Consider the following 23884-nt stretch of genomic DNA (forward strand, 5'->3'; position numbering starts at 1 on the left):
AGTTCTCCTTAAGGCAATTAAGGCTGTCCCACTTCATACTACAGATAGGGGACTTCAGGATTTCATATTCCTCTCTAAAATAAATATTGGCAAGTAAAAAACCCAAGTAGGTTAGAATGAAGGTTACACTAGAAACCCTTGCCTGCATGAGTGGGAATCTTCTAATCATTGCTATGCTAACACAAAACTCTGTCACCTGAGTCCTTACACACAGCAGTTTGAAATGATATTGTTGAGTTAAAGATTTCCATGTTCATTAGGAGCAAAGTTTGTTTTTCAGGCTCTCAAGGAGATGTCAACTTTTTATTGTTTTTTTTTTAATTTTTAATAGCTCTGAAGTCCACCCATAGAATCTTATTAATGGGCTGATTAGAAATATAACCAATCAAGGGGATGGTTGCAAGGATTACTGTATCTTGTGTACATTTCAGCTCTTAAGAAACTGAGAACATGAACAGGAATTGTTCTTGAACTATTAAGAGTCCACAGACAAAAAGAAAAACTAATTGGTACAAATGACCCAGGCCTTTCTGCTTTAAAGTAATTGGTGTTTTCATTCCATAGAATCCTTATTCCCAAATTATCATCTGGCACAGCTTTTGGTTTCCTTAGAAGCTCCATTCTAGCTGGGTCTGCCTCACTTCCTAATAACAGTATTTTATGCCTGCAGCTAAAAAGCAGATTGCCTAGCTGGGCTCCCTCATAGGATGGCTACTGAGCCAACTGCACAGCAGTAGAAACACTTAAGAGGGTTGTTCTTGGTTGCTCCTAGGAGAGTGCAACAACTCAGAAGTAATCCTTGGTTTGCTTGCACTAATTTTTATCAGCCTCCCCACATTGCATCAGGTGAGTAACGGCTTCTGGACTCTCCTGAAAGCTCTCCCATTGCCAAAAAGAAGTTTGTCAGCCAACTTGTGCAAAGTCAGTGCTCTAACACATTTCAGGAAAGGAAATCTCTGCAGCTGAAATGCCACTTTCCCAGCTGAGAAAGTCTCTCTCCAACACACACCCTCTTTTTTCCTCAGGCTGGCAATTTGTCTTCAGACAATGATTTCCACCACATGCCTCCTTTTCCCAGTGACGCACACCCTTTCCTCTAGCTAGTGCCATATAGCCTTGAGCCTGTGCATGTTTACTTGTGACAGGTAACCCTGTCTTCAGTTCAAACACCATTACTCAGGCAAGGCAGTATGGAACTGCGGCAAGGGCCTTTTGTTTGCAGGTTTCCATCTAGCCTGGTCAGCATTATTTTCATCCTTTTTATCGCCCTTCTTAAAATCCACTTTCTTAGGTCTGCCAGATCTAAGAGGTCTGACTGATTTCAGCACAATGAAAAGGTAGGGGCGAGCTATAGACAAATCTAAAATTGACAAAATCATTTTTTTTAATCGTAACGGAAGGTGTATGAACAACCACTTTAAACTTAATGTAAACTGCTTTAAACTTGATTGTAGAAAAATGATTTTTGTAACAGTGGTCAAAGTCTGGAATATCTTACCTGACTCCGTTGTCATAGCTAACAGTTTTAATTTCAACTTCTGCGGACCTCATCCTATATTCAAGAAGTTCTTAAGGGGAGGGCGTGTGTAAGCGCACTAACATGCCTAGCGTTGCTGTCACATTTTAGTTGTTTTTCATTTTGTTTGTTCACATTTGCAATTTTTGTTTGATGAATCAAATAAATTAAAAATTTTACTTGGCTGCCTCTCTCATGGGTATCTAGATTTTTTGCAGCCCAGAAAGTGTGATGTTGAAACTTTTACTGAACCCTACAAGTTCCTGAGATGGCTGTGATCATTTGGGCTTAGGGAAAAGTGCTTTTAGTACATTCATAGATTTGCTTTTTTTTTAAGGTACAGGAGGTATGCTAAAAAAAAAAGTCTAAAACCATCTTTCACACATAGAAACACACTTCCGCTAAGCATAGTTTCTAACCTCCATCCACTGGTTTCCCAAATTAAGCCACTCTTGGAAACAGGATTTCTTAAATGGATGTAAGAATTTGTTCATGTCAGCTCACATTCTTTATTCAATTCATTTTTCTTTATGCAATTCATTTTTCAAAGCCCTGTATAGTACTGGTCATTCAAAAACAACATCAAGCAGGTAGATCCCAAATCCATAACCGAAGTCAAGAAGGAGCAGCCGTGGAAATCCAGCAGGCTTTGCCAAATTAAAAGAGGACAAGAAGAAGCAAGGAACTCTTCCTTTCTAGTGGCAAAGTCAGGACAAGTTAACTTACATTTGAGCTATACTACCAGTGGCTCAGTGGGTGGCTCAGTGGGTTAGGACGCTGAGCTTGTCGATCAGGTCAGCAGTTTGGCGGGTCGAATCCCGAGGGCCGCATAACAGAGTGAGCGCCTGTTACTCGTCCCAGCTTCTGCTAACCTAGCAGTTCGAAAGCACGTAAAAATGAAAGTAGAAAAATAGGGACCACTACGGTGGGAAGGTAACAGCATTCTGTGCGCCTTTGGCGTCTAGTCATGCCAGCCACATGACCACGGAGACGTCTTCGCTGGCTCTTTGGCTTTGAAACGGAGATGAGCACCGGCCCCTAGAGTTGGAAACAACTAGCATGCATGTGCGGGGGGGGGGGGGGGAACCTTTACCTTTACTTACCAGTATTTCAGACAGCTAGGGAAAGGCAACTTAACCCTAACCCTCCCAAGAGAAGAAAAAGTTAAATAAGAATGTAATTTTCCCACCTGGAAAATCAGGGTGTCAGAAAAATCCTAGTTGCTTTCCTTTGTAGGCTACCTTTCTACATGCCAGGAACTATAATCAGATTAAATGACTGAGATATAAATGATCTCACGGAGGCTTCCTCTTTAGGTAGGGGTGTGCATCACTTTCTTCAAGATAAAACGGGGAGCCAGATGAGCTTTGGGGGGGAGAGGGGGCACATTACAGTATGCTTTCTGTCCTGAAGCCTAACTCTGGCAACTTTGCTATGACAGAGGCACTTTCCAACCACACGTGGCTCATTAACAATTTGAAGTTGCCCAGCATGAAGACTGAAACCCTGTAGATTTCTTTAGCAGTAAGTTGCACCCAAAACGCTACTTTTTACTGCCGAGTAAATACAGCCTCCCTCCAATTTCCACAGCCCAGACATTTCGGGGGTTCAGTCTTCTGCCTGCCTGCCTGCCTGCCTGCCTGCCTGCCTGCCAAAAAAGTCAGTTGCTAAAGTGGCTTTAATCAGGTTAGAAAAGCTACGGAACGTACTTGAGAATTAAAAAGCTGTTCTTTTATAACTCTCCCCGCCCCCCCCCCGCCGCCGCCGCCGCACCAACGCAGCCAGCATGTGCACTAAGTTATTCTTTCCACCTCTCGTGAACTTTGCGATCTGAGCCGTGGTAACTACGATTTTTTAATAACACCCCCCACACACACCAAAAAAAACCCACCCTGCTCACCAGCATTCATTTGCTCTTCCCAGGCTGTGAGAACTGGCTCCGCTTCTCGGAAAGATTAGGAAAGGTGTCTCTCTCTCTCTCTCTCTCTCTCTCTCTCTCTCCCTCTCTCTCCCTCTCCCTCTCTCTCCCTCCCTCCCTCTCTCTCCCTCCCTCCCTCTCTCTCTCTCTCTCTCTCTCTCTCTCTCAACACAAACACCCGTCTTGTCGTCCTTTCTGTGCACTAGAAACGCGCTTTGTCAGATGCGCGAGTGGGTAGATTGCGCGCGCGGGGACACATTCCTACGTGTACCCCCTTATTTATGAGGACCCAGATTGTTGGGGGCAATAAGCTGACTTTGTAACAATGCCGCTTGGGGGTGGGGGCGAAAGCCCTAATAAGCAGGCATATACCTAGAACGAAGGCTATTGCTAAGCACATTGATTTGTGCTTCTTAGATTGTAAGCCGCCCTGAGTCTCCGGAGAAGGGCGGGATATAAATGGGATTTTAAAAATGGGAAAGGTCGCAGTAAGATCCTACGCACAGCCTCTCTTGCCAAGGGGACGGCGCTGGTGTCAAAGGAAGCCCTTTCCCCTTTCACACCTTCCAGTGCTTTCGGCCGTTCTTTCCTGAGAACGACAGACGGCACAAGCCTCTGAGGGGTTTATCATGATGATGATGATGATTTTTTTATTATTATTATTTTAACAAGCGAGCGCCCGCTTGGCGCAAGGATGGGGATGCATCTTTTGAGCGCGAACCTCATCCGGCGGTCCAGCTCGCCTTCCCCGCTTGCTCGTCTTTTACTCTCACCTATTCCAAAATCTCCGCCTTCCCTGCCTTTCGCGCATCTCTGCCCTCTCTCCCTTCTCCCCTCGGCGGCCATGGCTCCTCCTCTTTGTCACCCTTCCAAGGAAAAGGCCGAGCCTCCCCAGGGAGCCGAGGCGGCGCTGCCGCTTCCTCTCCACCCTCCTCCTTAATGCATATTAATGGCGACGCATGCGCCGCCTGCCCCTTCCCCTCCTTCTCGTGGCCATGGGCTAGCCTGCGCGAAAGAGGCATTCTGTTCAGTGGGGCTTGCGGGACGGGCGATCGGTTCCCTCCTTCTCCGGCTTTTTTTTTTTCTCCTCCCCACTCACCTCTCTCTCTCTCTCTCTCTCTCTCTCTCTCTCTCCCCCCACCCTTCTTTTCTTACGCGCGTGTCATTTTTTTTCTTCTTCTTCTTTGGCTGCTGCCGCTGTCGTCGTCTTTGGGTGTCGTCTATGTGCGTGTCGCGGGGGGTGGGGAGGGGGGCTCGCCCGGGTTATTGTGTGGCCTCGATCGAGAGGTGGCAAGTGATCTGCAAAGAAAGAGAGGCGGAGAAGGAGGGGAGAAAGGGACCAGAATAACCATCGCTAGTTTATATATATATTTATATATATATATATATATATTTAAAAAAAAACACAAGAAAGCAAAGGGGGTGGGTGGGTGAGGGAGGCCAAGGAGAATAAAAGGAGGCTGGGCTGCTTTGCATTGAAGATTGGGGCGCTCTTGAAAAGCTTTTGAAAAGTGGTGTTTGTCTTCCACCCGTGCGTACTTCGATTCGGGGAGTATATTAGAGCCGGACCGCGGCTGCCCCAGCAGCGGCAACCTTAGGAGCGTCTCTGAGCGAAGGGGACTCTGCAGGAGAGGAGGCATGCTTTTATCAAAGAGACCGCAGCTCACCGAGTTTTCCCTAAGTCTTTTTCTTGCGCTGTTATGCTTGCGAGTAAAGGTACGTTGCACACCTCCTCTTCCCGCTGTAGATTAGAGTTTGCTTTTTTTTTTGAAGAAGAAGAAAGAAAGAAAGAAAGAAAGAAAAAAAGAATTAACTTTCAAAACAAACGCATCGCGGTTCTCTTTTCTTCCGCGATATAGTTAGCCGACTTAATTTTGTACAAGGAAAACGGAGCAAAGGAGGTTCTTTAGGACTCCGATGAACCTCGTGCTTTACAAACCCCAGGGTTTTTTTTTCCGTTTTCATGTAAAAACGCTTTAATCCAACATATCTACCCATTTTCGAACCGCCGGAGATAATTTCTAAAGAAACTGGCCCGCCCTCTTCGCAGATTTATCTAATTACACCAAACTTTCCAAAGATTGCTCCATTTCACTTTTTCCTACAGGAGTTCTGCTTTTTTTTTTTAAAGAGCTGATTGCAAAGTGACTTACAATCGTACGGCTGTAGTGGCTAGATTAGAACTGTAGGTTTGCCCTGTGTACTGATTGCTATTACTGACTCAAAGAGATGGGTTTTTTAAAAATATTATTCCTTCCAGATACCACAGCATGACACCCCTTTCCAACTCTGATTTTTTTAGAATTTCCTTTCTTGCTTCTTTTTTTGTTTTTTTTTTTGGGGGGGGGAGGGTTTGAGAAGGAAGAAATGCATTTGTGACTTTAGTGTTCATAGCTTATTTGGTACTTTAGAGGAAGAATAGAAGAAATCTTATCTTCTCATTTGTGGTGTTGTTTCCTTAACTGATCTGTTCCTTTTTTTACAACCTGTGTGCTAAAACTCTGTGCCTCTCCCTTTTGTGGGGAGGGTCTTTCGTAACAGGTGGCTCTAACATCAGGCCAGTTCGAGTTTGAGATCATATCCATGCAAAATATAAACGGCGAATTGCAAAATGGAAATTGTTGTGATGGGACCCGAAACCCAATTGATAAAAAATGCACCAGAGATGAATGTGATACCTATTTCAAAGTTTGCCTGAAGGAGTATCAGTCCCGCGTTTCTGCTGAGGGCGCTTGCAGTTTTGGATTTGGATCTACCCCCGTCGTCGGTGGGAATACCTTTAATTTAAGATACAGCCGGAATAAGGAAAAGAATCGGATTGTCCTCCCTTTCAGTTTTGCCTGGCCGGTGAGTGAAGCACTTAAGGCATCCTGCCACATTTTGTGTGTGTGTGTGTGTGTGTGTGTGTACACACGCGTACGAAAGTGCTGGCTGCATTCAGTATTCTTGGTGGAGTTCTTGGCTTCCCTTTCTCTTTTCTGTCCAGCCAAAGAACAAGGATTTGGCAAGCATGCACAAACCTTCCTAGGCTAGAGACCCTCTTCTGCTTGGTCCGATTTAGTTTAAGAGAAATAGGAGGTTCAGGTAGCTTGTATCACCTGAAGTATAAATGTACTCTCTGTGCATTTGCTCTACGCTCTTTGAAAGTATGTGTGAGTTTCCTTGAGAATTACAAAGGTCACAAGTTCATGTTACCGATTTTATTTTTCTTCCCAATTAGTTATTGTGCCCAGAAAGAAAGGGAGGGGCAATGCCTCTCCTGGTCCCTGGGTGAAATGTAGCTTGCCAGAAAAGGGCATGCTTGGGGAGTCCACCCTAAAGGCTTCTCTGTATTCTCCATGGTACTCATTGAAGCTGTTTGCAGTGCCATCTTCTCAAAGAATCTTGAATGCTTAGAAAGCAGAATGAAAGCCAGAGACCCACCTTTGCAACCTTCTGATCTCCCCTTGCAAGCCACCATTGCTTCTGGCCAGGCAAAAATATCTCTCTCCTGGAATCATGGGTTCTTTCGGGTTAAGTGGGATGGATAGCTATTCTAAAACACAAGGATTTACATTGGGGAAGGTTTGAACTTGTAACTTTTGGAGCAGACCCAAGAGTAATATTGGCTGTAAATAATCCAGTCCTTAAATAAGTGATGAATCCATCTGTACCTTATGCATATTACTTGTTCTTGATGAAGCTTCTTTGCAGTTGAGGTTGTTGATTTATTTCAGACTATATGCTATCTTTGCTCAGGGCCAAAGCTGAACAGTATTTTAAAATAAACAAAAACAGCAACAACTTTGGCCAAACATGTGAGTTCCATGTAACATCCTTCTTGAAGATGCTGAACAGTTGTATGTTGCGAGTGGTTTCAAGGAGTATTTCCTGGTTACTTTGAAATCCTAAAGAGAATCTGTCTCTCCTTGAAGAGGGTTCCCCCCCCATTGGTTCTTTGGAAGAGATGCAACTCTGAGGTCTCAGACACAAGATTGTGTTTTCTTATTGGCTCAGATTACTAAATTGGAGGCTGTGGAAGAATCAATGGGAGGGATGCCCAAGCCACCGCCTCTTCTCTAGTAGTTAGGAGCAGAATTTGCCAAATGCTGTTGTACTGCCTCCTGTCTGCCTATGTGGTGAAAAACCTTCAGCTCACTCATTTTTCTCAGCATTTGCCCCCTCCCAACTTTTTTCCTTTGTTTTTTTTTTTGGGTGTGGGTGGGAAGGAAGGGATTGAAACCAAATGCATGTATTTAAAAAGATGTGACTAAGTAAAAAAATGTCCTCTATTCAGGGCTGTAATAAGCCTTGTGGTTGAATTTTACTGGGAATAAGATAAAGCCATGACAACCATGCCATCAAAGGGGTACATTTTTTAAAGGGTGGTGTTTGACAGTGGTCAGGGATTGCCACATTTTTATTAAAAATTCAGACTCTTTTCTCTTTAAAGTGTGGGAGGGTCTGTTGTGGATGCCTTGTTAGGAAACCTGTCTCAGGTGTCATAAAACAAATTGTTTCTGCCTCATTACCAAACAGTGACTTGCACTTTTGCAAAAGGGAGCAAGGATTGAAAATGGTTGTTCTAGGAAATTTGGTAGAATACAGCCCCACATATAACTTACAGCACAATCACTGTCTATATTTGGAACCAGGTCTGACTGAGGTCAGTGGAGCTTACTTCCAGATAAATCACTATAAAAATTGAACCTTTGATCTGGAAAGAAAGTGGAGATTATTTAAAAGTAAAATGCACTTGTCTGCCTCTCTTTTATGTTCCAGCATGGCCATGTGCTTTTCTTCCCAACTCATTCAGAAACACCAGCCTACCTTTTGTAGGAAGCATTTTGAATTAGACTTAATCTTATAGTAAGCTCTTTGTCTCACCAGGTTCCTTACTAGGTCTGTTTCTAAAAGCACTAGCTGTTTATTTTTTTGTTTTGCCAAATAAAGCATTTCTTACCTAAGCATTATGATGGATAGTATATGCAGATGAAAAGACACACCAAAACGTTTCTGAATCAGAAATGTGATTTAGATGAAAGCTAGTTCCTACAGCATGGGCAGAGGTGGTGGTTTCCTCTAGTGCTCCTGAGGCGTGGTGCTTTTTCCTCCCTTTCATCCATCTATCTGGGTGTGTTTTGTTTTCCTATCACAGCTCTCACTTTTGTTGTTACCTGTCTTCTGCAGGCGTGCTTCAGGCCTCATGCTACCTCTTGTTCACTAAGTGTTAGGCATGGCCAAGTCATCTGCAGGCATGTTTTGGGATATTGAGCTACAAAGGCAATGCAGGGCCTAACTTGCACAACTCTAAACTTGTTAACCAAGGAAGTTGTTCTTGAGACTTGGGTTAGGTGTCTACTCTGTTACTCATAGAACAGTTATTGCCAACTTTTTGATGATGCGTGGGGTAAACTTCCTAGCCTGTAACAAACTGGGCGGCTTTTGGAAAGTTGGTGGAAGCCAATGCTTCACTTGGATTTTTCCCCTATTTCAACAGTAGGAGACATATAAGTATGACTTGCTATTGCTTTAAGTAATGTTGCGGGAAGCCTCTCTAGCTTGTTTTTAACAAAATCTTGCATCTTTCTATTTACTAAAAAATGTTTCTCCCTGTGGTTTTTTCGGAAACTACACTTGCTGCAATAATATTGTGTGACACAGCAATATGTCTACCACTTCCCCCCCCCTCCCCAGTAAGCCACACAGAATAGAATCCTTGTTTTCTTTGAGTGAATCAAAACAGTTCATTTTAAAGGGAGATCAGGAAGTAGGTCTGAAATTTGGTTGTTAAAACTTCCCATTGCCTGGTCTGGATTTTGATGTAAACTGGATGAGTAATGATTGTGGGGACAGAGGGCTGTAAATTCCCTTTTAAGAGATTGGAGATTTGAATTAGTTGCTAGGAAACAGGACAGCAAATCAGCAGGAAGGAAATAAAGGGAGCCATCCAGAGTACCACACCTGCAATCATGGCTAAAATTAAGCTTGGGAAAAAAAATGGAATTTAGAAAGCTTGACCAACACTTCAGCCAAGGAGCAGTGTCTGTAATGATAAAATCTCACAAGGATGCTTAGTCTCTAAAGAGACCCTATTCTTAGTTCTTATTCCTTAGAATGCACTTGTTTAAAAACCTCCATCCAATGCATAAGTAGATTTATCTACCTCAGTATTTGAACTGCATTGATCCATTGAACGAAGCAGTCATTATTTATTAAATGAGGTGGAGCATTAAAAGTTGGCGTTTTGTTACAAGGAAGGTCCCCATTTCTCTCTGTGTCCCAGGAGTTTTTGGGCATCTCTAAAATATATTCCTCAGAGCTTGAAATGGTCCCTTTTTTATCCATGATGAATTTGCTGGTGTATAAAGTGTGTCAGCCTGCTGGATTTGGAAGGAGGTGCTAAAGTACTTTGACTGGTCACTGAAAAAGTTTAAGATAGAAGTTTTAAAATGTCTGATGCTTGCACGAACTTTTGGCTTGGAAAAACCTTGGAAGCAAGCCAGCGTGATCATTTCCAAAGATTCTTAAAAGTAACTTGCAAGTGGTAAGATTCCTTCAGCATCTGTTGTTGAGGGAAACTATCATTTTGCTGAGTTATGCTAGGCTTTTATTTGTAGTCAGTCCTCCTAAAAGCCTTTTGTCTAGTCTATCAGAAGGGCCTCTGACCTAAGGAGGAAAGAAAAAGAAAAGCTATCAGATTATCTTGAGCTTGTGAATGCTTTCCCATTCAGACTTTGCAAGACCAGTCACTCCACTTAAAGTAACTTTCTGAAAGTGAAATTTGCAGCACCAAGCGTAGAATTAAGCAATGTTGAGCAAACCTACATTCACTAAAAACACTGAGTACATCGTGGGAAAGACTGTGAAAATACTTGTTATTTTTAATGAGAGGCTACAGTGGAGCAGGTAATTGTTTGCATGGAGTTGGTTACTTTTCAAACACTTCATCCGTGTTGGATTGCAGCTCGTTGGGCGAGGTTGGTAACCCACAATGTGTAATGCTTTATAATCTGATTGAAAAAATTTTTTACACCCTTTGCCCATGAGTTTAACTTGGAATGTATGGATTTTTAAAACAAGAACTGATTTGTTCATTCCCAGATCCTCATGCAGCAAAAACAAAGGCCCACTGTAGGTAAATAAATATACAGTTTTAAAGAGAACCCAATTCTGTAGAAGATTGGACTGTTTCTTGATTTTCCCCTGAGTACATTCTTCAAAAATCAATGTAGGTTAAGCGTTTATGTACACTAGCAAATAAATGCTTTGGGTCACTTCTGATCAAGCTGACAGTCCATCAGCTTTTGCTCTTGGATAAGAACATGAGCAACCTCTGCTGTTAGAAAGAACACAGCGGTTTTTTTGTGTGTTTTTTTTAAAAAAGTACAATATTCCACCAGTGATATTATGCTCATCATGCTGAGGTTAGAGAACTTAGACTGAGTAGTTAACTGCCTTATTGCAATAGGAGATTGTATTGGAAATGAACTGGGTGGAATGAGAAAGTGCCAAAAGAAAGCTAAAGTAAGATGTACTGGAGAAATTGAATCGTGCCGTGCAAATGGTCCAACATGTTATGAAATGGATAGATTAGCCTAAGTAAATGCCCCAATATTTTGCATGGTTTTCTTATGGAGAACACTACCGCTTCTCTCTGTTTGAGGCTTACTGGGTGCAACTCTTTAAGTTTTTGCTTGGCTGACTGCTAGGTATTCTGCCTATTAACCTTGTCACCCTGTCCTAACTAGGGCATTTGAATAACCAAAGCAGTGCTTTAAGCAGGTAGCGAAGCTAAACGCTGAGAATAGCAGATAACCTCAGTGGTGAAGTTTAAACTAGCGGCTGGCAGCCCAGCATGCTTGGGAGAAGGTAGATGCAAACAGATATAAAGTTATCAGTTTTCTTACCTTTTTTAAAAAAAATCTCAGCCCCACCCCCTGGCCAGCAGATGAAATCTTTTTCGGAGAATATGTGGTTAAAGAGAAGGTATCAAAATTATATGTTCTCCCCCCCCCTTTTAATTCCCCCCCTTTTAAAACTTCATTTTAGTCTTTGGAATATTGTAGCCTGACCACCCAGACAGCACTGGTGGCTAATATTAAGCAGTGACAATAGCGTGGCCATGCTGACTGCAGAGAGGATTATTGAATATAATGGGGCCAGTCCAAAAATAATGCTAATACAGGGCAAGCAACAGGAAGCAACAGTAGACTCAGCATAGTTTGGCTCCCAGACAAACTGTGGACTAGCTTTACACAATGGCAAGTTCAGCACATCCCTAATAATAGTGATTATTATTCCATCAGCCTTGCCAGAGCCCTGATTGACTTGGTTCATTACAGGCAGAGCACGCACATTCAGAAGTCACTCTGTCTTCCATTTCAGAGGGAGGGAGGGAGGGAGGAAGAAAGAGGTGTTGTATTTGGGGGCACTTAGCAGTGGGACAAATCTTTGCTGCTTCTGCAAAGTGTGTGTGTGGGGGGGAGAGACGCAAAGCTGATTCTGAATTAAAGGAACAAGTCAGTATGGTCCACATCCAATAAGATATTTTTCCCCAAAAAACTGCCATCAGCTTGCCCGGGCCTAGAGCTGTCTTGCTACGCAGGCTATCAGATTTCCAGGCTTTTGTTTTTCTATTATTTTGTTGATCCTGAACTAAAAATCACACCAATGTTCAGATGTGTGTTTCTTTCTGTTCTAAAGATCCTAGAAAGATGATTGATTTGCATTAAAATATATAACTGAACTTAAAATCGAGGGTTGTTGGGTTTTTTTTTTTTTGAACAACAAAGCCAATAGTTGTAAGGAAATCAAGTGAAATCTCGCAAATCTACTTCAATTTGAGACCTGTTGGATATGCTTGCTCGGTTATTCTGGGAACAGAAAGTTGAGCTAGAGACGTTATCTGTTGGCCATGTGTGGTCCTTAGCCACAAAAAATGCCAGTGTAGTTCCCTCCTTCCTTGCCAGACAGCTGATCAAGCTGATTAGCTGGTTGGCGATAAATACTCATTTCCCACAGCTGGTGGAAACACTTTGAATATTTTGAAAGCTATCTGGATGAAAGGGAGTGTGTTGAGTGGCAGAAAAAGGAAGATGTCCATATTCTCATATGTTTTGAAGAAGTGGACCTGTGTAGTCTTCAGGGCCATAAAGGTTCATAAAGGTTCCCTTTTCTCTAAACGATATTGGCCAAAAATCTCTCAAGCCATCTAATTCAGATGGTTCTTTCCTTCACTCATAAACCACTCAGCCTTTTTACAGCCTTGCAGGTACTAGAGGATTATCTTCCACTTTTTTTTAATAACTCAAATAATTACCAAAGGAGCACTGATGGGGGCAGAAGAAGGGACTCCTCCAGTTGTTTTGTCTTCCCTGAATGTGGAAAGGAGTCCTCTGAGCAGATACCCCAAAAACAAAATAAGCCATTCTGCCTCTCTGAGCTTTTGCTTGGTTCTGAGTAACCACATGGACTGACCTGGTTTCTTGCATCTGGCCAGATGTATGTGGAAATTAATTGCCAATTAATCTGGATTTTGCACCTAATATGGGTGGTGATTTATTTATTTTTTACTTTACCCTTATCGGCAGTGAATCTTTCAAGAGGCATGGAAGGAAATTAATTTGGAATGATGGCGTCACTTCCATTTTGGGGCTTTCTTCCATCAGGAAGCCTTGGCACAGGAGAAAATTTCTTCTTTGTCTCTTAGATGCCGTCAGGCATGTTAGCATTTCTCCTTTCCCATTTTGCATCTGTAATAAGAGAGAGATGTTTGTAAGGTCTTGCTCTTTCTTTCAAGGCTTGTGGAGTTGGGATTAGCATAGCTGACCATGCACACTGTTTGGCCCAGCCCAGTAGACTTCTGGCTAAAAAGGCATGAGAACTGCTAATTTAGAACAAGAAAAATAATCCCATCACACTTTTCTGTTCAAGGGAATTAAATGGGTTTTTAGTAACTTGGCTGCCTATTGTTAGATCCCAACCTTCTCCAATTGCCTTTGGAAAGTAGCAGAAGGAGGTTGAAGACAACAACACTAAGAGTGAAGGTGTAAACTAAGTATAAAAGGAAAGCATTCTTACCTATTGGCTAAGATTGAGAAAAGGTAAAGCTTCTCAAGGATTATATTTAAGTATTTTTTTGGGGGGGAGGGAAACCCCACATTGCAGAGTCAGGTCTTGACAACCCAAGTGGTATGATTTATTGCATAAAATGTTTTCATCCCATTTTTCCACTTAAAAGGCACTCCAAGTGTGAGGAGGCATAAATCTTTGAGCTAGAATATCAAGATTGGCTTCACATTTTTGCTGCATCAACTAGCAGAGGCCAGACGTGAACCTGGGACCTTCAGATAAAATCTCTATTACAAAGTACAGTAAGGCATTCTGGTTCTTTTTTGGGGAAAAGCGAATCAAGGGTGAGGTGCGTGGGAATTAGAACCACTGCTGGCAGGAGTCATACTTAGATCCCTGCTTTTCCCATGCTTGTGGAATGTAGCCGGGGCCACAAAGGCATATACCAAATTTAGACATTGGAGGGGGGGATATAATTTTTCTAAGATGAGTTGGCTTAAGAGGCAGTTGGGTTTCACATTATAAAAGCTGTAGGAAGGAGAGAGCATTGGAGAAGTTTCCTGCGAACATCCTAAAACACACTGGTTTGCTCAGGCATTCCTGTGCCTTTTAATTATTTCTGGTGATATCATGACTACATGATTATATCATGACTACAACTCCCCCCCCCCTTTCCAAGTGGGACAAAATGATTTTCTTTGGGGAAAGAGAGAATAAATGGCACTTGTTTCAGGAGGTTTTTCTGAATTGCAGTCTTTTTTTAAAGAAAAAAAATCCCTCCTCTTTTATCCATTGATGTAAGCTTTTCTCACCCCAGGGAATCCGATTGTATTCTTGAGGTTATATACTTGGGTTAGGAGTGTGTAGTTAACTAAGGAAGGAAGAGGTAGGGGTCAGTTTTATGGCCGTGGGAACCTAACAAGTATGCATTTTCATTGGATGCCAGCACATAAAAGGCCTGCCCCAGTTTAAACAAATATCAAAACTCTTGTCACTCAAACTGTGATATGCTGTGGCAGCCCAGGAAGATTTGTAAACCAGAAGTAGGTAATGGGCATGTTCTAGAAATTTTGGGCTACAAATTCTGAGAAGTAACCTTACACATTTACACTGATCCAGAATCACAGCCCAGGGCAGCTGGAGGCTGTTTTCGGAAGCTAAACAGCGTTAGTACTGGTGAACACTGGATAGAAAACTGCTAGGAAATCTCCAGGCTGTAAACTAGACTAAGAATTTAAAAAAAAATGGAAGAAGGCAGTGGCAAATCATTTACCGGTAATCTCTATGATTGTGTTCATAATGTCACTTGGAGCCTCTTTGTAGCAATATTGTTTGCTCTCAGGAGCTGAGAGCGGGCTTTTTAAGGTAATGACCAGGATTGCAAGTCTCCTCTGTCAGTACATCCCAACTAGAGATAGCCTTGGACAGCAGTCTTGATTGCTGAAAGAATATCTGTGTGGAAGGGGCTGCATTGGGATGGTGGGCAAACTGTGTAGAGGGGACAAAATAGTGTTTGCGCAGGAAGAGCAAAGTCAGCAAAGAGAACCAAGAAAGGGCTAGATACCTGGCCTTTACAGATATTAAGTTTTACTTTTTATTATCAGCAGAAATGTGATCAATGGTAAGCTTGTGTCTGGGATGTGAATGTGGGCATGCTTGATAATAGGCTGTCCCAATATATTCTAGACCAGAGGTCCCCAACCTTTTGGGCACCAGGGACCAGTTCCAGGTTTTTCCGGGGAGCGGGGAGTGCGTGGTTTTGTGTGCTGCCTGCACCCCACAGATGGGGCTTTGCTTGTTCATGCGGACCGTTTGCTGGCATGCCGCGGCCTGGTAGCGGTCCACAGACCGGGGGTTGGGGACCCCTGTTCTAGACCTCAAGCAAAACAATGAATTTAGAGAAGGACACTTTCCCTTGCCTTATCTCTGACATTTATAGCAGGGGTCCCCGACCACCGGTCCGTGGACCAGTACCAGGCCGTGGCATGCCAGCAAACGGTCCGCACCAACAAGCAAAGCCCTATCCACGAGATGCAGGCAACACACAAAACCACGCTCCGTGGAAAAACCTCTTTCCACCAAATCGGTCCCTGGTGCCCAAAAGGTTGGGGACCTCTGATTTATAGGATGGTTACTGGTGGGGCAACTTAATCATCACATCATCCTCTCCTGGTAAGGCTGAAATAGTAGTGGCTAGACACAGTGTGACTCCCTGATGAGAGCTGGCCAATTCCTTTCTTTCTGAAGGTTCATATTACATGCCTTGGGGGCTTGCTTTGTGTTTTTGATTCTGAATAAGCCATAGAGGGGTTTTTCCTGTCATTCCCAAGCCTAAACTTCAGGCCTATATGGTTTTCTTTTCCTGTAATTGTATGGAGGCCTCTTTGTCTCTGGCTGGCCAAGGATAGAGTTGCACTAGGGAACTGGATGTGACTTTCTCTTGTAGCTGCCTTCCTACTTGTTGCCTAGTACCTTGACTTGATGGGATAAGGTTCAAGATGTGGAATTCCTTGTGTCTGACTTGTATTTGTATTTATTCAAAGATGTGCAAAGGTCAGACGTGGCATGGGAAAAATTAAGCCTCTGTGCTGTATGCCTGCATTCCTTGGCTATCTTAATAGTTCATCTATAGAGTGGGGATTGATGCACACCTCTTAACTCTCTAATGTCTTGGTGGTGCAGGACTTTTAAAGCAGAAATCTCCAGTTGGGTACTACTGGAGATTTCCCTGCCCCTGACAACTGAAATGGATCAGGCCGAACAAACATGGGACATGGGAGTCAGGCTTCTGTGTTAATTGTAAAAAAATTGTGCAAAAATGAAGACCTTTCACTAGGCCAGGTAAAACTAGGCCAGGTGAAGAAGAGGGAGCCAAGCTATCCTCCAAAGCACCTGAAAGCAGGACAAGAAGCAACGGATGGAAACTAGTCAAGGAGAGAAGCAACCTAGAACTAAGGAGAAATTTCCTGACAGTTAGAACAATTAATCAGTGGAACAACCTGCCTCCAGAGGTGGTGAATGCTCCAACACTGGAGGTTTTTAAGAAGAGACTGGACAGCCATTTGCCTGAAATGGTATAAGGTTTCCTGCCTGAGCAGGGGGTTGGACTAGATGACCTCCAAGGTCCCTTCCAACATTATTACTATTATTATTCCCCACCCTCCACCCCCATGCATTTGCCAACTACATGCAATAAATGGCCATTCTAAAACTTTTGCATTTGGGCTGCAAGTTAAAGATCGTTTGCCTGATAGAAATGCAAAGGGGCCACTATCATTCCAGATTAAACAAAAATCAAGGGATAAAACTATACGAAGAAAGTGACTCTCTTGAATTGAGCATGCAAGCAAATTGAGACTTGCTACAGCGGCATTAAAATGTGGTACGGTGGTTAGTATAACAGCAGTAGTAGCCCTTGTAGCAATACACTCCCGGAGTGAAACATGCTGGCCAACAATGCTAAAAGGAGCAGGAACTGTTTGAGGAGGGTATCTTCTGAAATGATTGTGCAACCCAGCATGAAAACATCCTCTTAACTGGAGGTAGCATGAGAGGCCATAATTGGCTCTTTGTTTTTTTATTTTTTTTGTATGTGTGGTATGCTTCCAGCTTGCTCTAACACAGACATGTCAAACACAAGGCCCGGGGGCCAGATCCGGCCCGCAAAGTGGTTTCATCCGGCCCGCGAAGCCATCCTGGAAACAGTGAGGGAATGGCCCCCACTGCCTTGGCCCTGGCCCAGAGACCCTCCTTCTGCCAGAGACCCTCAGATCTGTCCCACTCCGGCCCAGGCCCCCATAGGCACCCTTGATACAAACGATGTAGAGCTGGCCACGCCCACCCAGTAGGCCATACGCACTTTAGCCACGCCCACCCAGTAGGCCACGCCCACCCAGGCCATACCCACCCGGCCCCCTGAGGGCAACCGCAATGCTGATGCGGCCCTCAATGAAATTGAGTTTGACACCCCTGCTCTAACATGTTGTGCCTCTCTGCACTGATAGAGCCTGAATGTTGCTGCAATTAATCCAAGGAAGAAGGTTACCTTGACAGGTAAAACTGCTTGCCCATGAAGTTTAATGTATATTTACATTGTGATCTTGGCATCTTGGATTTCCGATATCTATGGGTGTGTGGGGGGGGTGTAGAGAAGGAATTATATGAATAAGGTACTTCAGTCTTTTTTCTTTTCTTTTTTTAAGATTGTCCGTGCTTAGTTGTGACTCAGGAAAAAGCCTGTAATAGAGTGATAATGAAATATGAGTGCTGTAAAAGAAAAAAAAAAGAAATCAGCCATTCATTGCAAGATGGGGCACAAGTCTCTGCTTGCCCAACTTTGCATGCTTTGGGAAGCATTTTCCCACAGTTATCAGTGAACGAAATGGAATCCTTGTCTGCTTTCAATATGAAGCATATTTAGGCTGCGGTCCAAGACTGTACCTTTAAAAAAAAAAAGAAAAGAAAAACTAACCTTTTTCTCTTGTTCAGTTACTGAATGCAAAGCAAAGTCGAGAGCAATTAGTTTGCGTTGTGTTTAGAAAAAGTCAGCTTTGTGTATATATAACAGTGGTTGTTTTATCTCAAAGAAGCTATTTGTTTCAGGTAGTTTTTAATTCCTTCCCACTGGTCCTTTAAGTGGATTGCTAGCAAATGCAGAGCAGTTAATAAACATAAGGCAAATTTAAGCCTTAGGAGTTACAACTGTTCTTTTTGGTTGCCCAAAAATCTTTTGACTTCTCTCTCCTGTGTTTCTCAAAAGTATGGTGATCTAATAATTGCACCTGGTCTCTTTAATATTTGGCAGACTCTTGATCTGTTGGCCGAGTTATGTGAGAAATAAAGCCTTTTTTTCTTTGTGTGTAAAGACCACGTTTGTATTATTTGTTGTAAATGCAAAAACTTTTAAGCACTAAAATGATTCCTAAGTTTTTGATTGAAAAGTTTGTTGTGGCCAATAAGGGTAGAAGAATTTTAAATCCATCCAGAACTTTCAACATGGAGATAATACTCAAAAGAAATGTTCTGGAGAATGTGAAAGTTTGCTCACTCTTCCATGTTATTTGGATTGGTTTTCATTTAAATGTGTTAGCTATCTCTGAGATTCGGATGTCATTTTTAATAAAGACGTTTTAAAAAGTTTCTACGGCTTGGAATAATACCTCCCAGCCAACTGTGCCACTTGCAATAATTTGGGGTGTCCTGGCATTTTACAGTTTGGCAAAGGTAATAAGCAATGTTCAGCTTTCATAGGAAGTACTTGTTGTAACCTTCATTTCGTAAGTTATACCAGTTATAATGTTCGTCTTAGGCAATGTAATCTTACTAGACATTTTACTGCCCAACTCCTACAGTCCAACTTATCTAAGCATTCTGACTCAAACACCATTCATTCTATGTGGAGTTCTGAGAGAGCCAGTTTGGTATAATGGTTAAAGTGCTGGCCTAGAAACCAGGAGTCTATGAGTTCTAGTCCCACTTCAGGCGTGAAAGACAGCTAGGTGACTTTGGACAGTCACTCTCTCTCAGCCCAACCCATCTCTCAGAATTGTTGAGCAGAAAGGAGCATTATTACATATGCTTGCTGCTTTGAGGTACCTATAAAGTAGTAAAGTAGTAAATTGCGTGTAGAATGGACAAAAGAAGATGGCGCCTACTGCCCTCTAATTGATTTGGGTTACAGGTCCTACAACCAACAGGGAGGTCAAAGTTCAAAACCTGAGGAAGCACCAGATTATATCCCTTGAGTTTTTAAATTTCTGTTTCGATTCAAGGTTAAAGAGAAGGTGGCTTAGTTAGAGTAGCTGGCATCCTTCCAGCCTAAATCTGTTTGTCTTGTATACTGCAATGACTCCTGGCATTTAGATCTCGCAGGGCAGCTTAATGGGTTTATAAGCGTGCAGTTGCCACTAGTTCTCCCATTTTTAAAGTTTCATCCAGGTAGGTTTTGAACAAGGAGAGAATACCCTTCTAATCCTTTCCCCACCCCTTTCATGGCTGCTTTATACATTTCTCCCTCTCTTTCCCCTTCCCCCTCCCTTTTCAAATTCATCTGCTCTTTCCTTTCTTTCGTTACCTGATCCTTGTGGGAACAGTGATGGCTTTGCCTAGGCCCTAGACAAAGTGTTCAAAGAGGTGCTGAAAAACTGAATCTCTAGAGATTATGGCTCTGAACCTTGACAGTGCAATTCTAGCAGCCATGCCTGGCTTTCTGAATGGGAAACATTGATATTTGTAAAATGTTTGGGTTTTTTATTATTATTAAAAAAACAAAAATCTCCCTCTCTCAGGGCTGCTTTCTTCTTGCAGCATGTTTTATGTAGCATAACAACAAAACCCTGGCCGGGTGAGGGATGGTAACTTCCTGCCTAAGTATGTAAGATGCATTAGTGATGACAAAGATGAGACTTTTCACCTTAAATTGCTTGAACCAGGAAGGATAAGGCAGCTTAAGCAGCTGCAAGAGGATCACCTTTGTTTCAGCTATAATCTACTGACTATTTATGTTTACTGGCAAGTCACAATTTAAAGAAAGCAGCTCAACAGTTTTTAGAAGGTGCTCTATAAAATAGTAGAATAAATGTGCCTTACAAAAATAACTGATCCTTACTACTATCTTGCAGAGATCCTACACATTGCTGGTTGAGGCCTGGGATTACAGCAACGACAGTGCTAGTAAGTATACATTTCCCCTTTTTATTTCCTTTTCTGGAATTATTTAAGAGTAAGCAGTTAGGATGGCATTACAAAAAATGCGACCCTTCACCATGCTGTGGCAAAGTTCCCATGCATATCTTAATCAGAATAGTGTGCACCTGTGGAAAAGGGAAAGCTGATGGACATACACTAGGAGTCTTCTGGATGCACCGAGCGTACAGCTCCTAGAATTCCTAATTAGCCTGCTATGGTCACAATGCATCTGATGATACCCCCTTAAAGAGAACATTGTAGAATATCTCTAATCTTGGACCGAATTTTGGGTGAGGTCAGTATCAGGGAATAACCGTGTGACTAGATTGACAAAATAAAGGATGGCAAATCCTTAAGTTATTCTGAAATTTATATTTTTGATAGACATACTGTTGCAGCAACAAAGATTTTTTTCCCCTCCCCATGGTGGTCCCAGGTTGAATTGAGAAGAAACCTGCTACATTAGGGAAAGAGAATTTATCTTCCAAGAGGAGCACATCTGGACTTCTGATCTATTGTTGCATGGCTCATAACGAGCATTAGTAAGAAAAAAAAAATAAAGCAGAAAATTGCCAAGATATTTCTTTTTGGACAAGCTGAAAAGATTTTGAAGCAAGTATAGGAAGTACTTGTGGAAATCTACTGGGATTGGTTGACCCACTTTCCCCCATGTGGCTCTGAAGATCCTTTCTAGAACAACTGTGGATGGTAGCACTAAACCAGGGGTATCAAACTGCCGGCCCGCGGGCCGGATGCATCATAGCGCCCACCCCATTGCCGGCAATGGCAAAAAAGTCACAATACGTCACGACATGTCACGTGACGTTGCGAGTTTGACACCCCTGCGCTAGACTATAACGTGACCATTTGCTAGCCAGCCTGCCTGAACAAGAGTCTGTACTGTAACTGAGAAGAGAGGGAAACCTGGAAACTTAATATAATAACATTTTGGAGAAAAGGTAGGAGAGAGAAAATGAAATCAAAAAAGGAAGCAGGGACAAAGGACAGGATAGATAAATTATCCACCAAGTAAAATGAGCCAACAAAACAATTAGCAAGTAGGTATTGTGGAACAGTAGCAGAGCCCCTGAATCCAGAGACCCTATCCCTGACAAATCAGCAATTATTTCCTCAAAATGGCCTTCTTTCTTGATACACTCAGGATCTTGCCAACGAATGAGGAAAACTGGATGTCTTCTATCAACCTTGTCTTGAATGTAGTTTATAACTTGGTCTAGGTAGGATATAAATGCTTTTTCTGCCTTGACAGAAAAAGTTCTTTTTCTGCCATGACAGAAACTTAACAGATGTGCCACTTAAGAATATTTGTCTTCCCTAGGGGTGAAGCTGCTAGTAGAGGTAGGGACCTAAGTAGCAGATATAGAAGCCATGAGATAATGAGATAGGAATGGCAGGTTTTCTCCAGGAAAATAATTAGGGACCTGGTCAAGCCTTTGATCTCAGGTGAGAAATTTGAAAAAGGATGGAGCTGAGGGAAGGAATGCATCTGAAACTCCCCTGAGGTAGGCATAAAAGGCTGTCTGCCATGAAGAATTAAACATAACTAACAATCAAGACCAAGCATGTTGTGAAAGCCTACTCAGTTGTCTGTCCCTTCTCCTTGGGAGCAGACATCGGACAAAACCCAGGCATATCCTTCGACCAGTGGGGCCAAAATAATCACCCTGCACTCTCTAAGCTTGACATAAGCATTGGTTCAATCATTCTGGCCCATGGGATTATGAATGTTGTTCACCAGCCATTATTCCATTTCCCATTGGAATTCAAACCATAAAGAAAGGAAGTTGGCAAAATACCCCAGCATATTAGAACATTTGAATTCATGAGTGCATTGAAACCATATATGTCCTACTCAGTGCTTTTTTTGTAAAAGAAAAAGGTGCCGGAACTCACACATGTCATACAACCTGCCTTGCCTACCCTACAAGGTTCCATCCAAAAAAGGTGCCGGAACTCCGTTTTGAGCGTTCTATGAGAAAAAAAGCCCTGGTCCTACTAGTTTTCTTTTAGAACACGGGGATGAGGAATGATGGCCCCCTTTATGACTTGTGGATGTCAACTCCCAGGATTCTTGAGCCAGCATCCACAAGTCATAAAAGGGCCTATCATTCCCACCCCTGTTTTAGAGAAATGTACCTGCACAATCCTTCTTAATTTTCCCTGGCGAACTCATAAGTGCTGATTTTTCTATAAATGTCTGTTGTTGCTATAGTACAGAGGTCTTCAAACTTAGCCCTTTTATGACTTGTGGACTTCAACTCCCAGAATTCCTCAGCCAGCATGCCTGGCTGAGGAATTCTGGGAGTTGAAGTCCACAAGTCATAAAAGGGCCAAGTTTGAAGACCCCTGCTATAGTACTTTCCTCTGTGCATACTGCTTCCGTACAATTTTTATGTCATGTGCTTAGTACTTTATGAGTATGTTTTCATTTGGCCCACAGCATGATGCTATGTCATGAAACTCAGATGAAGTCCTATGTATGGACTAGAGGAAAATTGGTAGCATATATGTCACCTAAATAGGTGGCAGATGCATTGCAGAGATAAATAAGTAACATCTGCAGTCATTCTGGCTTTTCAGAAATGGCTCAAGTCCAATTCAAGGAAGTGATGTTTTGGAGATCCTTCCTTCATATATGAAGCAACAAGGGGTTCTAAAGCTTGCTAACGTTGCATCTTAATTTGGAAATAGAAGCAAATGACTTCCTAGGTCTTGCTGATTTAGGCAGATGTCTGCTGCCACCAACACCATCTTCCACTTTTAAATCACGTGTATGCCTGCTCTCACTGTTAGCACTCGGTTGGATTCTAGTTCTTTTTGGATCCCCTTTTTAGCGGGAGGAGGAGAGCAGTTGTAACAATGAGTTCATTGTGCAGGGCTGTAGGTCTCATTTCTATCTAGCCAACCTTAATCATCTTCTTCCCAAAATGGTTGTGAAAGCTCTCCTCTAGAGAAACTTGCTTGCTAACATTTTCTCATGGTGGATCTTACAATGGTGAAGGTTTCATCATTGGTTGGATGGTCTCTTCTGCATGGCAAGCAAAGGATGAAGAACACTTCCATTACAGAAGCAAGTGTATTTTGTGGACACTGCAACTAGAAAATACAAGATTGGCCCTGGCATAAAAGCATAAACAACGTATGAAAGAGAAGTGACTCTCATATAGGTGTTGCCACATTGAGTCTATTGGAGAAACACTGCATTTGAAAGAAGCTCTTGTTTGCTAGAAAAGCCTAATTCTTTTCATTCTGCATCTTGTACTATCTCTGCTTTGAATAGATCTCATCTTTATTTCATGAAACAGAATGTCTAAAGCTTCACAATGGATCCTTTATTTGTTCGAACATTCTGGAAGTGAAGTTTTTCCACCAACCCCCGCCATCCCCCCCCCAAAAAAAAGTTACTTAAAATCCTTTTTCTGAAAAGCATGTTTGACCACGTCGAGATGGAGCTTTGCCCTTAATTCATGAGTCAATTTGCAATAGATCTGATATTGCATAATTGATCACAATGGTGGCCATGCAATGCAAACTTCCTCCTTTCAATATTACATTGTTTATCTGCTATTGCAAAATTTTATTAGGTCTCATAGAACTTTATGATGAATAGATTAGAAAGCAATACCGCAATGGCAATTGATTCATAATTTGCATGTGTTTAAAAGAATGGGGCAGATTAATTAATGTAA

General features: G+C 42.5%; 1 protein-coding gene across 1 annotated transcript in view; it reads left to right on the forward strand.

The window, feature by feature from the left end:
• The first annotated feature begins 4794 nt into the window (after positions 1-4794).
• Positions 4795-23884, forward strand: part of JAG1 (jagged canonical Notch ligand 1) — a 59221-nt gene continuing 40131 nt past the window's right edge. Inside the window, exons 1-3 of the mRNA XM_083379771.1 lie at positions 4795-5150; positions 5976-6281; positions 20108-20159. Of these exons, the coding sequence (XP_083235897.1) occupies positions 5073-5150; positions 5976-6281; positions 20108-20159 (436 nt within the window). The 5' untranslated portion in view covers positions 4795-5072. The remainder of the gene's footprint in view (positions 5151-5975; positions 6282-20107; positions 20160-23884) is intronic.

This window comes from Vipera ursinii, assembly GCF_947247035.1.
Source record: "Vipera ursinii genome assembly, chromosome: 1".
NCBI lineage: Eukaryota > Metazoa > Chordata > Lepidosauria > Squamata > Viperidae > Vipera > Vipera ursinii.